Source organism: Mirounga leonina, unplaced genomic scaffold (assembly GCF_011800145.1).
Source record: "Mirounga leonina isolate KUSES-001 unplaced genomic scaffold, KU_Mleo_1.0 Mir_154, whole genome shotgun sequence".
Lineage (NCBI taxonomy): Eukaryota > Metazoa > Chordata > Mammalia > Carnivora > Phocidae > Mirounga > Mirounga leonina.
In genome coordinates this window covers 24915553-24931167 of record NW_023270389.1, presented here as the reverse complement: position 1 = coordinate 24931167, position 15615 = coordinate 24915553, and the positions used below count along the sequence as shown (strand labels likewise).

General features: G+C 54.5%; 1 protein-coding gene across 1 annotated transcript in view; it reads right to left on the bottom strand.

Annotated features, from left to right (window-relative positions):
* Positions 1–9267: 9267 nt before the first annotated feature.
* The window catches only part of NUAK2 (NUAK family kinase 2), an 18590-nt gene continuing 12242 nt past the window's right edge, over positions 9268–15615 (bottom strand). Inside the window, exons 3-7 of the mRNA XM_035010217.1 lie at positions 15170–15321; positions 14746–14811; positions 12735–12854; positions 12026–12158; positions 9268–11379 (exon numbers count right to left, since the gene is read on the bottom strand). Coding sequence (XP_034866108.1) covers positions 10319–11379; positions 12026–12158; positions 12735–12854; positions 14746–14811; positions 15170–15321 — 1532 coding nt within the window. The 3' untranslated portion in view covers positions 9268–10318. The remainder of the gene's footprint in view (positions 11380–12025; positions 12159–12734; positions 12855–14745; positions 14812–15169; positions 15322–15615) is intronic.

Sequence of the window (15615 nt, the reverse complement as noted above, 5' to 3'; positions counted from 1 at the left end):
TCCTGCCATCAGCGTTGCCTCATTTCGCAAATAAAAATACAGAGCGCCCATCTAAATTTGAATTTCAGGGGCGCCTGTGGGTGGCTCAGTTGGTTGGGCTTCCGACTCTTGATCTCAGCTGAGGTCAAGCCCCATGTTGGGCTCCGTGCTGCTCTTGGAGCCTACATAAAAAAAACAATAAAAAGAAATAAATTTGAATTTCAGATAAACAACAAATAATTTTTTAGTTCAGCACATTCCAGGCAATATTACACTAATACATGTGGCGCCTGGGTGGCTCAGTCAGTTAAGTGTGTGACTCTTGGTTTCAGTACAGGTCACAATCTCAGGGTCGTGAGATGGAGCCCCATGTTGGGCTCCACGCATGGAGCGGAGTCCGCTTGAGAGTCTCTCCCTCTCCCGCTGCCCCTCTCCCTGCTCATGCGTGCGCACTCTCTCTCTCTAAAATAAATAAATCTTTGAAAAAAATAAAAACAATTGGGGCGCCTGGGTGGCTCAGATGGTTAAGCGTCTGCCTTCGGCTCAGGTCAGGATCCCCGGATCTTGGGACCGAGCCCCGCATCAGGCTCCCTGCTCCGCGGGGAGTCTGCTTCTCCCTCTCTCTGCTGCTCCCCGTGCTGTGCTCTCCCCGGTCTTACAAAGAAATAGATAAAATGTTTAAAAAAAATCTTACACTAACACTTTACTCATTTATCTGAAATTCAAATTCACGTGGGCACCCTATAGTTCCTCTGGCAACCCCACTTGCTCTATTCCTTCTCACTAGGGCATTGGCTTTCAGATGTCTTGGTCTCAGGATCACTTTACACTTTTGAAAATTATTGAGGACACTCAAAGAGCCATCATGTGGGTGAGTTGATGTTTACCAGATTAGAAATTAAAACAAATTTTAAAAAATATTTGTTATTTTCAAAGAACAGTTAAAAAGTAATAGTAATAACTCATTATGTGTTTACATGAACAAAACATTTCTCCAAAAATAAACTCTATTTTCAAGAACAAATAAGCAAAAATAGTGAGAAGAGAGGCATTGTTGTACATTTGTGCAAATGTTTTTAATGTCTGGCTTAATGAAAGAAAGCTAGATTCTGTTCTTGAAAATTAAAAAGAATCGTGGTAAAAAAATATATAGCAAAAAATTCACCATCTTAGTCATTTTTAAGTGTACACCTCACAGAGTTAAGTCCATTCACATTGTTGGGCAGAATTGGAACCTCACATCTCTTTCAGCATTCAGTCTGTTGTAACATCACATATCATGAAGCCCCTGGAAAATTCCACTGTACACTTAGAGAATGAGAGTGAAGAGGTAAATGATATTGTCATATTATTAGAAAGTCAGTTTTTACCTTATGTGTCCTCTGGAAGGATTTGGGGAACACCCCTGGGGTCCCCTGGACCTCTCTTTGGGAACTGGGGCTCTAGAGCAACACCAGAGACTTCGGTGATGATCAGTACCAGCTCCCTTGCCCCTGAAATTAATTTGGGGTGGGGATGGGATGACACTGAACACATCATTTAATGTGATTCCAAGCTGGTTCTTCTTTCTGAGCTAAGTAGTGGGGGTGGGAGGAAGCTGAGGCTGGATCTTACCCATTGCCCCAGTAGGGGTGGAAAAGCGGGTCTAATGAGATGCTGACCCAAGGGGCCTGGGCATGGGACACAAGTGGACCAAGTTGACTCAGCTGAGAGAGATGCTGATCCAAGGGTATGGGACACAAGTGGACCAAGTTGACTCAGCTGAGACAGAGAGAGAATTGCAACTCTGCCTCATCTTGAGGCTCTGAGAGGCATCTAAAGAAGGTAAAGCAGGGGCACCTGGGTGGCCCAGTCGGTTGGTTGAGTGTCCGACTCTTGATTTCCGCTCAGGTTGTGATCTCAGCGTTGTGAGATGGAGCCTGGCATCAGGCTCTGCGCTTGGCAGCAAGTCTGCTCCAGATTCTCTCTCCCCCTCTCCCTCTGCCCCTCCCCCTGCTTGCTCTCTCTCTAAAATAAATAAATAGCTCTTTAAAGTAAATAAATAAATAAAAAATAAAGAAGGTAAACCCCTCCAGGCAGGGAGAAAAGAATGGATGAGCCTGCCGCTTGCTGCCCCACCCTACCCCCAACCAGGGCCGGCAAGGGAGGGAGGGAGGTAACCAACTCTATCCCCCGTCCCTACCTGGTGTGTGTCTGCTCCTTCTGACCCTCCCTGTTTCCCGTGACAGTTAGATGGGGTGGGAGTGAGTCTAACATGGGCTGTGGCTTTCTCACATTGCAGCTGGTGGTCTCAAGTGAGAGCCTGCCTCAGGACCTGGGCGCCTGGAGCCCCCAGTCAGCAGGGCTTATCCCTTTACTGACGAATCCAGTGACCAAAGAGTGAGGACCCCAACAGCCAGCCGTCTATCCCTCGTCCACACGAGTGGTCCCATCACAACCAAGTCCAGTGGGACTTGAGGATCTTACACATTTTCTGTGCCAGACACACACCCTTGGCACACCCACTTGTGCTGCTCATGATCTTCCCGTAGGTGTTCGTTTATAGCTTCAATTCTATTATATAGTAATTCCTTGAGGGAGGGGACCGTCCCTTTATTGCTTCTGTATTTTCCACAGCACCTAGAACAATAGTAAGTTCTCAATACGTGTTGATGGGTTTATGAGGGGATGGGTTTTCACTGATTTAACTATCAGATCCCCCTTTATAAGGGGCTGGGGCCCACAAAGCAGGTGGAGACCCTTTATTAAACATTTACTGAGCACCTACTCTCACTCCTTCGGTTTTCGTTGATGAGGTATTGCTTACAGGGCGAGTGGATGAGTTGTTTCATTTAAGCCCTGCAGCAATATGATTGGTGGGGTGTGAACTAGGAGAGGGACTCTCCGAAGAGTTGCAATGTGCTCTGCCTCAAGAAAGGATGCGCTAAGCCCGTGAGATGGTCTCTTTGGCACCAAAGATGTGTGTGGGGTTCTCTCCAGAGTTGCGCTGGGGAAGGGTGTCCTGGCAGAGGCCAGCCTGCCAGTCCGTGAAGGCCATTCCGTTAGCATTCCTGGCCCTCCTTCCGTGCTCTCGGAGTTACCTTCCTGCTGAACTTTGGCTTCCCCTTACGTGAAACGGCCCCCCCACAGTGAACGTGCTCATCAGCAAACCCAAATATCTGGTTGGTTTGACAGCAGTTACTTTTTTTTTTAAGATTTTATTTATTCATTCGAGACACAGAGATACACAGAGAGAGCCAGCATGAGCAAGGGCAGAGGCAGAGGGAGAGGGAGAGGAAGAAGCAGGCTCCCTGCTGAGCCAGGAGCCCGATGCAGGGCTCGATCCCAGGACCCTGGCATCATGACCTGAGCCGAAGGCAGACGCTTAACCATCTGAGCCACCCAGGTGCCCCACAGCAGTTACATTTTTCATTATAAGTCAATGAATTGGCATTCTGATTGTATCTAGGGCTTTGTGAGTCTGCCCCTGAGCCTCCTGAGCCTGTCGTAAGCAAGGTTTCTGCAGCAGGGCCGGCCCAGACCCTGGATGGTGAGGACTCAAACTTGGCCACCAGGTGAGGCTTGTTGGCGGGCCACCCAGCTCTCCTCAGGCACCACCTGGCCTCTCCCGTGGCTTTTCCAGTCACAGGGGCCTGGGCACTGGGGTGGGAGGCAGAACCAGCAGTGTCCCTTAACAGAGGCAAGATCCATGCCAGCGGCGGACCTGCTTCAAGGGTGAAGCTGCCGCCAAGCAAGCACCCACCTACTTGGGCACAGCAGTGACCACGGCCGGGGATCAGGAAGCCTGAGAGACACCTAAGGCCAAGCAAGGAGGGTGATTCAGAGTCTGGGCTGGGGAGCTGTGAAAGGTCATGGCACCCTTCCCCTCCAGCTTCCAGGTGGGGAGGTGGCCAGTCCTGCTACAGTAACTGAGTCTAGAGGCCTCGAAGTGCAGAGCCCTCCCCCCGGCCTTCCCAGTGCCCTAGGGAGGTGGTACTGGCTGGGCCCTCAACTCCAAAGGCAGAGCTGAACACTTCCACCCGGAAACGGGGCTTTGGCCTCCTGGGCTGGGAAAATCCTGGCCGGCAGTGTCTGTTTATCAGGGAAGCTGAGTCAGCCTGGAACCTATCTCCCTAAAAAGCTCTGCTGTTTCTAGAATTCCACTGGTCAAAGCCAGCCTCCCCACCCCATGCCTTCCTTGTCTTTGGGGAATTCCTCTGGGGGAGGAGGATGGCAGAGGGGAGGGACCGGCCCTTTCCTGGAGACGGAAGGCTGAAATCAGAGCTTTTGCCCATTTATGGACTTGAAGCCCCTCCCCCACCCAAGGATGACTCATTTCCCCCAGCTTGACCTAAATGCCCCCGGAGAGGGGAAACAGTGACACCGTGACATCGAGAAGGTGGGATTAGCTCATCGAGAAAGTGAGATGAGCTCGGGGAGAGGACTGGAGGCTGCAGAGACCCGGGAAGAGATGACTTAAAACGATGGGGGCTTCCAGTGAGGGAAGAATTTTAGAGCCAGAAGGAGGCAGAATGACAGAGAGAGGTTTGTTTCCAGAGAGAGCCGCATGCCCAGCGGTGTGAGATCCCTCTAAAGGCGGCAGCTTGAGCACTGCCCACGGAGGGCCAGGGAGTCTGCGTCTTAACAAGCCTGGCAAGTGTCTCCAATCACACCGAAGGTTGAGAACTTACTCCAGGTGAGTATGAGTAAGTGGTAGCTTATGTATGGGTCCTTGTTAAAATGCAGATTCCCTGGCCCTCCGTGGGCAGTGCTCAAGCTCCCCCATGATCTGAAGCAGGAAGTTCCGAAACACAGGAAGAGAGGAGCTGGCTCTTTCTCCCAGCCTTGGTGGCACAAGGCGACTTTCATCCCCTTTGCCAATGTCAGAGGCAGGGCCCTGGCCCAAGGGCGACATTCCTAACATTTTTGTGAAAGCCTTTGAAGACGTGCAGGGCCAAAGTTTCAGCGCTGGACGGCCTTGAGAAGTGTTTAGTACAGCCCTCTCGTTGTGCAGATGGGGAAACCGAGTCTCAGGAAGGTTCAACTATAGGAAGGACCATTTCTCCCACCTTCTCCCCATCCCTAAGAGAAAGCCTTGGGTCCTCTTCAAGAGAAGAAAGCTGACCCCAACCAGGCAAAACTGCCTGCCTGGCTCAGCACCAGCCACCTGCCCCACTTTGAAGCTCTCCGGCGAGTGATCGGCTATGGAAACACCTGCCCTCCGATTCAATAAAACCCTAGGATCTTCATAACTCAGGGACTCCGCAGATTGTCTAGTCTGCACACAAAGCAGAAAGTTCTTCAAGCAATAACTGCTAAATCCCTATCACTCACCCAACTCACAGCTCTTTCCCAAATTCTAGACTCTTTGTACCTCTTATCTGCATTGAGGTCCAAGGGCTCCCTCGCTTCCCCCACAGCCCTCCACTTGTAACCTTTTTTGTCTCAGCTAACAGAAGTCCTCCTTTCAGTCCTTCAGGACAAAAATCTTTGTCTCTCACCCCATCCCCCAGCTATATTCAACACACAGCTAGAGGAACTTTAAAAAAAAAATTAAAAAAAAAAGTCTGATCATGCCATTCCCTCCCTTTGCTCAGAACTCCCACTGGCTCCCCATTTCACTCAGAATAAAAGCCATAGTTTGAATAATGGCTCACAAGGCCCTGTGTGATCTCCACCCTCACTCCTCCTTACCCCTCTTACCTATCTCCACCACGCTCTCCTTACTCATTCTGCTCCAGCCTCACAGTTTGTACTGGCTATTCCCTACCCCGGGAACACTGTTCCCCCAAATATTCACAGGGTTACTCCCTCCAGGTCTTTGTACAAATGCCACCTCGTCAGTGAGGCTTTCTCTGATCATTTAGAATTTGATTCCCTCTTCCCTCCAACCCTGCACTCCAACCCTATTCTCCTAGTATTTAGGACTTGGGAACATACAGTATAATTTACTTCTTTATTGTACCTACTGCTTTGTCTATCTACCTCCACTAGAATGGCAGCCCCATGAGAGTAGAGATTTTTGTCAATTTTGTTCACAGACATATCCCCTAGAGCATGCTGCCGGCACTCTGGAGGCAAATACTTCTGGAAGGAATGAAGGAACACATTCTGCAGGTGATTGCCTTATCTGAATCCTGCGCCTCAGAAGCCCCTACCCGTTGGTCTCAGTACTGCTTTCTGAGCCACGAGCTTACAAGTGTATTCACGTTTTCAGAAGACCATCCCTGTCATCTATTATGTGGTTTCCCATAATGCCTAAAAATGCCCTCTTCTGCCTAAACATGTCCAGGCTCTCCAGCTAATCTTTTGTCTTGGGCCCACCCTGGTTGCCATTTTCCCTTCGCATGAGCTTCCCCCCCAACCCAGGAGGGTTCAAGGTAGCCCCCAATGGATGGGCTGAAGGAGAAACCAAGGGGTCGTCCTGACGGTGGGGACAGGCTACCATGCCAGGGGGGTTTCCCCCGCTCCACACAGAGGAGTCCCGGTACTCCCCAGCAAGGGGATTTCTACTCAGGGACAGTCCGGATGGACTTGCCCTAGGGAAGGACCAAGAATGGGGCAGGATTCTGACGGAGATGTTTCTTGTCTTGGTTTCAGAAGGTCCTTCCTGTTTCCCAGCTGCCCCCCCACTTCGCTCCCTCACCCACCCTGCCCCCCCCCAAGTCCGTTGTCTGGGTTATTCACATTCCGGAAGCGCTGATGTGGCACGAAATATTCCTAAGGCTCCAGCCTTCTGCCCTGGGGGGCCCAGCGTCATCTCTCTGAGCCTGCTTTCTGGAATGTTTTTGGTATGAAGCTCCCTAGCAGGTGAGGAGAAGGGCCCCGCTGCGTGGAATCCGCAGCCCAGAGTCTGGGTCTCTTTGGAGCAGGGGTAACAGACCTTCTCTTCCCACCTAGATTCTTCCCCAGCAGGCTTCCACCATGCCCAGCCCCTCTCCTGCCTAGCGCTCCCACCCCTGACTTCGAAGACACTAAGCAAACAGACCCCAAGGAGGACAAAGACCTCAGGACCAAACACCTCTGTTCTCTCTCCTTCCCAGAAATTCCACGCACCCCACCCCCTTCCCAGATATGCTGATAGGACAGGGCTGCCCGGGCTGTGGCCTCTCCCTCCCCCACATTGCCAGTTTCCCTCCACTGTGGCCTCCCCCCTCTCTCCCATCCTGTCCCCCCAACTTCAGCTTCTCCCCCCTCCCCACTCCCACCCACCCTCTTTTTTTCTCAGTTCCCTTTTGGGGCTTGTGGAGACCAGGGGAAGGCATTTCAGGCTGAGGAAATTGCCAAATTCCTTGTGCCTGGAAAAAAGCCTGGTGCACAATAGATGCTCAGTAAGTATTTGTAACTATTTGTAGTTCTTTCCCCCCACCCCTGCTAATATTTGGCATCCCATAGACCTGGATTTGGGTTCTGGTTTTTCCACCTGCTAGCCAGGTAAGTTACTTAATGTTTTTGCATCTCAATTTCTTCTTCTGTAACATGAGAATGATAAAAATTGTACCAAATTAATGACACTCTCATGAGCATTAAATAACACATATAAAGTGCTTGATGTAGAAGTACTTCATAAGGGGCGCCTGGGTGGCTCAGTTGGTTAAGTGTCTGCCTCCGGCTCAGGTCATGATCTCAGGGTCCTGGGATCGGGCTCCCTGCTCCTCGGGGAGTCTGCTTCTCCCTCTGCCCCCCCACCCCACCCCCGGCTTGTGCTCTCTCTCCGTCTCTCTCTCAAATAAATAAATAAAATCTTAAAAATATAAAATAAAATTAAAAGTACCTAATAAATGGTCGCCCCATTATTATTTCTTAAGATGCAATGCTTTTCGGTTATCCAAACTCCCTTTCAACATTACCTGAATTGACTACAATCTCTCTTTTGAATTTTATGTATTTTTATGCATGCCAGCTTGCCGGCCAGTCTGCAACCACCTTGAGGACAAGATCTTTTTTTAAGATTTAATTTATTTGACAGAGAGACACAGTGAGAGACAGGGAGCACAAGCAGGGGGAGTGGGAGAGGGAGAAGCAGACTCGATCCCAGGACTCCAGGATCATGACCTGAGCCGAAGGCAGATGCTTAACAACTGAGCCACCCAGGTGCCCCAAGATCTTTTTTTTTTTTTTTAAAGATGCTGGGCTCTAACTCATGACGGTGAGATGAAGACCTGAGCTGAGATCGAGAGTCCCACGCTCAATCGACTGAGCCACCCAGGTGCCCCTTGAGGCTAAGATCTTAAGTGCGGCACTGGGTACGCAGCAATTCGCTGTCTTCCACTGAGCTTAGCACACAAATAGGGCTTGACTCCAGAGTTGAATGAATAAGTGAGCACGGCCAGCTCCACGGCGGAACTCTGCTTCTTGAGGGTAAAGACCCTCCCTCTTTCTCCAGACCTCCAAGATACCCGACTGCAATACCCCAGGTGTAGCCTACGCAACTTCTCGTTTGCGCTCACATCTCTGCCCCGTTAGTGGCCTCCTCACTTCTTCCCCCCACCCCGCGACCGTGCCTGCCCCCCAGATGCAGGGAGGAGGAGCAAAGGTCCAGATGCTCTGCCCTGGCAGGCACTGGTGGCCAGCAGGAGGACAGGTGGGCTGCGGAGCTGGCCCGGCCTGGGGATGTCCCCGGGCCAGTGGCTGCCAGCCGCGGGGAGGGCGTGGGGGAGGGAGCCCGCTCGAAGCCGGAGCCAGCCGGCTGCCGGCCTGCACTTTGTCCCCATCCTCGCTTTCATCCTGGCCCTCGGAGCCTGGGAGTTTCTCAATGGAGCTGGCTTTGGGGAATGCTCCGCAGGGGGCTGAGAGGGCTGGCCGACGAGGGGGGCATTCCAAGCATTCTTTACTTCCTGGAGGAGGCGGGCGGCAAGGGGCCAGAGGGGTAGCAGCTGCCCAGCACTGGAGGAAAGGGGATTTCTTTGGAGGGAGCGAATAAAGGCGGAGGGGGGTGTCTTCAAGCTGCGGGGGACGGAGAACGCTGGGGGAGGGGTGGGAGATGCGGGAGGGTGGGGGCGGGGCTGTATAATCCACCAAACCCAACTCCTCCTTTAGTGCCAAACTGGGCACGTCCGTCCAGGGCTCCCCACCTGCTTAACGGGCCAGAGCCGGGAGGGCTGACTCCCGGGAGCCTTTGGGAGCTACGAGCTGGGCTTTTTGGTGGTTGCGGTTTGTTTTTTTTATGAAGCAGGTGCTCCAGATCCCACCTGTGACAGCCCAGGGGGAGTGTGGGTTAAGAGGAGGCTCAAACCCCTGCACCCCACCTGCCCCAACAGAACAACAGAGGCTATTTTCCGATCATGGTTCTGGTTTTTAATGGAGTGGTCCTTTCCGGTCACAGAGGAAGGAAGAAGGACCATCAGGTAGACAGAGTCAGGGCATGGAGCCAGGGAGCCAGAGGCCCTCCTGACAGTGCAGCGGGACATGTGGATTGATTACCCGCCCACCTCCATGATCAGTAGGGAATCATTGCAGAAAGATCTCCCTGTTCACAAAACTTAGACGTCACAGTGGATTTTCCCAGAACACAGAATTCACATTATTGAAAACAGCTTTTTTAAAAGACAGAGCTGAACACATAAAAATAAATAAGGGCATTCCAGGGTCCCGAAAGCCCAGAGTAATAAACACATCCATTCTCAGTAGCAGGAGCAGCTTGGAGGTCAGAGAAGTTTAGAGTCTTCGAGGTCCAAGGTGGGGTCCAGGGGAATCTGGGCCCCATGAGATGAAATCTAATAGCAGCAGCCTGAGCCCTTTCAAGTCTTCTAGATTCTTAGCAGTGACTCCGACTCCCGGAGGCTTGGGCCGTGTTTGGAGGGTGGGAAAGGGGAGAGAACCTTTGAGGAGATAGAGGTTGTGTTCTCTTACTGCAGAGATAAATCAGGACGGGTACCCTCTAGGAGACCATTCCCAGGACACCCCGGGCACATGAGGGGGTGCCACATTCCAGTTTTAGCGGCAGGTGTGGATGGGACCTGTATAGGGAGAGTTTCCATCCCCACCTTGGCAGGAAGTCACCATGCACAAAACTTAGTGCAAGAAAGGAGACAGGCTCTGAGTGCTCTTTCCGGACGCCTGTAGCCCTATGGTGTGAACAGGAAGGGGGCCACCTGGACTGGCCCCAGGCCTTCCCCTCCTTGCTCTCTGCTAGCTTTTCCCCTCTACTGTCTTCTCTGTTCCCCAGGGCTGAAGACCTGAACCCTCCCTTGACGTGCTTTACTTGCCCACTTCCCATCCAGCCCTCCCTAGGGCTCAACTCCTGGCCAGGGGGCTAGTCTTGGGAGTGGGGGATGTGGCAGTCTCCCCTCGGGGTGCAGCCAGCTGCATTTTAGAACCTGCCCAGGGCAGGGCAGTGCCCACCCTCCCCTTCCCACCCTCAGCTGAGCTTGGAGCAGACCCCCAGTGCCTGTCGGTAGGCCTCTGTCACCTCCTGGCAGTCCGTCAGGGAAAAGCAGCTATCCCCCAAGGGGTCCTGCCACCAGCGCCTCAGGCCCCTGCTTCCAGGGCCCTCTGCGGGGGGCTCCTCAAGCCCCATGAGGTTGTCCACAGACACACAGCCCCGCAGCAGGGGCTCGGGGAGCCGTTCAGGTAAGTCCAGCTGGTCGAATGACTCAGAGGACAGGATGCTGTCCTCACTCATAGCCCCTGAGGGGCGGCTGGCCCGGGCCAGAGGGTGAGGGGAGGCCAGTTCGTCCAAGGAGCCGAAGGTGGTGGGGGTTGGGAGCTCCAGGGCCGTGCAGGAGAACTTGCCATTGTGTTTGAGGATGCCTTTGCGATGGAGGGGCAGCCCTGAGGTTTGGGGGGGCTTCTCCTCAGAGCCCCCACCCACAAACACGTCCCCTGCATCCAGGAGCTCCCCAGACTCACTGGGTTCAGGGGAGGAGTAGTAGCCAGATTCCCGCTGCCGCGACTTCTTGAGGATGCCCTTCTTGGGGAGCAGGGGGCCAGCCTGTCCTGGGTCTGCGGGGCCTGGGCTGGGCTCAGGGTCTTCCCTCGCCGCTTCCAACGACGGCAGTGCCTTCTTCTTGAGAATGCCCTTGGGCAGCTTGAGGTTGCCCCTGGCAGGGCGAACGGAGGGGTCGTCTACCGGGTCCCCCTGGAGAGACTGGGCCATGTCGTTCTCCTTGCGGGACTTCTTCAGTGAATGCTGGCGCTCCAGGCCTGGGGCGATGCTGCCGCTGCCGGACGCGTGCTGCTTGAAGAAGCTGCAGACCTTGGCCCCGTTCTCCAGGAGAGGGCGGGAGGACCGCCGGAGCCAGTCTGCCATGGAGGCCCGGCCAGAGTCGCTGCCAGGGCGCCCTCCGTCGTGCAGAGCTTCCTGCTCCCCCACACGGGTGGCGTAGCCCCAGTTGACCCACCAGTGACTGGCCACATCCTCCAGGGTGGCTCGGCGGGTGGGGTTCACCATTAATAGCCACCGGATCAGGCCACAGGCATCTGGAAGACAGAAGACGGGGGCTTCAGACTGGCAGCCACAGGAATGGGCACCCTGCAGCCCCTCTCACCGGTTCACCCCGATCTGTGCTAAGACTGTGCACCCCTGTGTCAGATGCGTCTAGTCCCACCTGGGCACGCAGATGCCACAGCCCGGCCAGCTCCCCATAGCCTCCAGCTTTCTGGGATTGACTGCCCATTTCTTCTTCCTTGCCTCGGCCCCTCAGGACCAGGGCCCCTTCTTTAGCCTTGCTCTACTTCGGTGTTTCTTCCTGGAAATGCAACCCTAAGGGGAAGGGCTGTGCTCAAGAGTAAACCAAGGTTCGGACACCTTTCTTCCTGCCCTCTCCACCAGATGTGAAAGGACAAAGAGACTTCTAAGGACGAGCCCTAGAGCAGTCGGGAATGAGGTGACTGCAGCAAAGAGGATCCAAGTTAAACCATCAGAAGCACTTCCCAAGTATGAAGCAGCATGCCCATACCAGAGAGAAGGGATGCACTTTCCCTCTGGGAGTCACAGACCCTGGAGGCAGAGAGAGGACAGCAGGTGGGGGGTGGGCCTCTTCACTTCCCTGCTCCTGGCTGGTGCCCACCTCAGGAACAAGGGGAGGACACACGGGCCTGGAGGACACCTGCACCTCTCACTCACCGGAGGGTTTAGGTGGCTCCCGGTAGGACCCGTTGCTGATCTGTCTCACCAGCGTCTTATGGTCCTGCCCGTCAAAGGGCATGGTGCCATGCACCAGGATGTATAGAAGGACACCCAAGGACCAGCTGTCCACCTAGGGAGCGAGAGAGAAAGAGAGAGAGGGTCAGCGAGGATGCCTGAATGCTACAGGCTGGAGGTCATCCAGCAACACCAGAGAAGAAAGGGGTATATGCTGGAGAACTCAGGGGGTCGGGGCATCTGAGGACCACCTCCCTCTGGGACCCAGAAGCAAAGAGGGTGACGCTGTAGAGGGACTGAGGTTCAGGAGGACAGGTGTTGTCCATCCCCTGCAGGTAGGAGGGGCGGCCACCAGCGAGAGCAGTGGTGAGGTCATCCCTTCTGGGCAGGATGGGGTGGTGGTGAGAGAGCCCAGCTCTCAGGGAGCCTAGCCGGGGGCCAGGAAAGAGAACAGCAACTAGGAAGGTGAGGGGGCACAAAACCAGACTGGGGGGTCAGCAGACTTAAGTTCTCGGCCCAGTTTTGCTGCTCCTGCTAGGACCTGACAAGTCCCGACTTTTGTGTGAAGGGTGGGGGTGGAGTTTTGTGCTCTGAAGAGGGGAAGAACTGGAAAGCCAGCCCACCTCTCTCAGACAATCTAGAGGCACCGTCAGTGGTGGAGGCAGGCTGCGGGTGGAGAGCAGACACTCACCTCCGGGCCCGTGTAGGGCTTCCCGTTGACGATCTCGGGGGAGGCGTACAGGGGGCTCCCGCAGAACGTCTGCAGGAACTTGCCCTGGTGGTAGAGGTTGGAGAGCCCAAAGTCCGCGATCTGCAGGAGTGGGTCAAACACAGGCGGGGGTCATGCCAAGGCCTGGATTGTTCTGCAGCTCTCGGCCCACCCTTCTCCAGATCCCAGGGAAATCCAGGCCTTCGCAGGAGGAAAGGGTGCCGGGACCCCTGCCCCCCACGGCACGGACAACACAGCTCAGGCCCTGCAAGAGAGCACCTTGTGGATGTTGTGTCAGTGAAGAATGCCTCAGTGTGTGGAGGCTCCGGGGTCCTCCCTGTTCCCCCGGCCCCTTTGCTGATGCTGGACCCCCACTCCAGGGATGCACTCTCCTGCCTATAAACATCCTCCTGACCCGGCAAGCCCACCTCCCCTGAGACCTCCTTTTCCCACAAAGCCCCACCGTTTCCAGTGGCTGGCGGTAGTCCTGCTCATCAGTCTCCCTCCTCCTATTACCGTGTCAGCATGTTCCCCGTGCTCACCTCCTTCTGCCCCCACCTCTCCTGCAGCTCTTAGCACAGGTGTGACCCAAGGATGGGACTCAACCGACACTTAGTGACTGAAGGAAGGGTCTACCCGTTGTAGGGAGAGAATTGACTGCTCATGCCAACGCCATGGCTCTCCGAGGCCAGCCAGCCCCATTAGTGATTACCGTGCAAGGGTTGGCCGGCCCTTCCTAGCAAAGGGCTCCTCTCTGCCCATAGCTGGGCAGGAATGTAGTGGCAGGAACCTGGGGTCACGCCAGTACAGTAAGAAGCAAGGGTGAAGTCAGAACAAAGATCAGGGCTGTGGTTAGAGCCCAGAAGAGAGAATCTTCTTGCAGGATTCCCTGAGCCATCTGATACCGAGGGCTTGAGAGGCCCCAGGCCCATCTTCTCCTTCCCCAGAGAGACCCTTTCCCCCAGCTATCCTCAGATAGAAGCAGAGGCCAATGCCCTGCTGCTCCCCACCTCTTCACACCCAGCAGAGCATCATGGGTGCCCAGGGTGGGGAGGGGCTCTTTATGAAACTCTAGCCCCTTCATTTATGGTTTTATTGGCCTCTTATCAAGCAGTTACCATTTGAAGCCCATAAAGAGGCAGATGATTGGTTCGGATGGGAAAGTTCGTGCCTGTCTGGTTATGTGAGTTTCCTGGCTCTGCCTCCCCTCCCCCTGCTTAGCATCAAAGAAAGCCCCACCTGCTCCGGGAATTGGCTGGATAAGGGGAATAAACTCAGTGCCAGGGTACTTCAGGGCATGGGTTCAAGGGCCACTGCAGGGAAGGGACTGTGTGTTGGGTTCAGGAAGATTCTGAGGAGTATTCTAGTGCAGGGTTGGAGACCTCCCAGGCACCTGCAGGGGCCAGCCCTTGCCATTTCCCCCTTCCAGCCCTGAGATCTGAGTTTATGCCATCAGCACCTCTCAGACCTCAGCTTAACTATTGAGGCGCGGGAATTCAGCAGCTGCAGGAGGCAGAAAGCTGGTGCCGGGGTGCTTGGTCTATGGAGGAAAGTGCCAAAAGGGCTACCGAATGGCAGCAGATTAATATGTGTGTGTATGCGTGCAGGCAGGTGGGGAGAACTGAGGCCAAGGCCCTCTCTCCCTGCCAGGCCCAAGATTGCATGCAAAAGCTGACCCTAGATCTAGGCTCCTATCAGCCGGTTACGTCAAGAGCCCTGGCTGGGGAATCGGCAGACCTTGGTTCTAGCCCCGACGCAACCACTCCCTTGCCATGGGACCTCGGGTCAGTCACCCCTTATCTTGAAGCCTCAGGTCTTCATCCATAAAACGAGGTACTGGAAAGGATGATGGCTGAGGTCCCTACTGGTACCAACATCTAAATCTGAGCTTCTAAAATCCCTTAAGTGCTTAGAGATAGACACTTGACGAGGAAACAGGGCAGAAAGGCTGGGATGGGGTAGGGAGCTGTGGGAAGCAAAGAAGTGGGCTCACCTTAATATTTCCATTGGCATCTAAGAGGATGTTCTCCAACTTGAGATCCCGGTGGACAACCCCATTCTGAAAGAGGGAGGGAGGAAAGAGGGTCAGGGGGAGGTCCCCAAGGAGGACAGGAGGACATGAAGGCCTCGTCTGGAAAGTGAGGTCAACACAAAGGGGGCCACGGTGGGGGAGTATGCGTAGGCTGGGGACACCCATCTCATCGGAACGGAGTATGATGGATCACAGACCCTTCCACCCCTTGGGGCCACAGCGAGAGACGCCAACATCCCCAGGCCCCAGAGTCCAGACAGAAGTTTGCCTCTGCCTCAGTCTCCCTGTGGGACCCTGGGCAGGTTGTGGATCTGTCTGGGGCAAGCCAGTCCCAGAGCCCCAGGGACCGCCCCTCGGGATGGGGGGCGCGCAGCGGGGGGCTCACCTGGTGACAGTAATGCACGGCCGAGACGATCTGTCGGAAGAAATGGCGGGCCTCGTGCTCGCTGAGCCGCTGCCGCTCGCTGACGTAGTCGTACAGGTCGCCCCGGCTGGCGTACTCCATGACGATCACAATCTTGCTGCCGTTCTCAAACACTGGGGCAGAGCAAGGTGGGACTGTCAGGCCCTTCCAGAGTGCGCTGCCCCCCCCCGGGGGGTCACACGTTCCCCCCCCGCCCCCAAACTAGACAGGACCTTCCTGCAGGGATATCTGCTCGCGGGATGGGACGGGGGCGAGTAAGGGCAGGAACAGGGCTGCTGAAGGAGCCACGAGGTGAGGCCAAGGGAACTGGCTTATCCTCCCTCTCTTTGCAAGTTCGGGCTTTTGAGGATTCTTTCCATTTATCTATCTATCTATCTATCTATCTATCTATCTATCTATCTATCTAT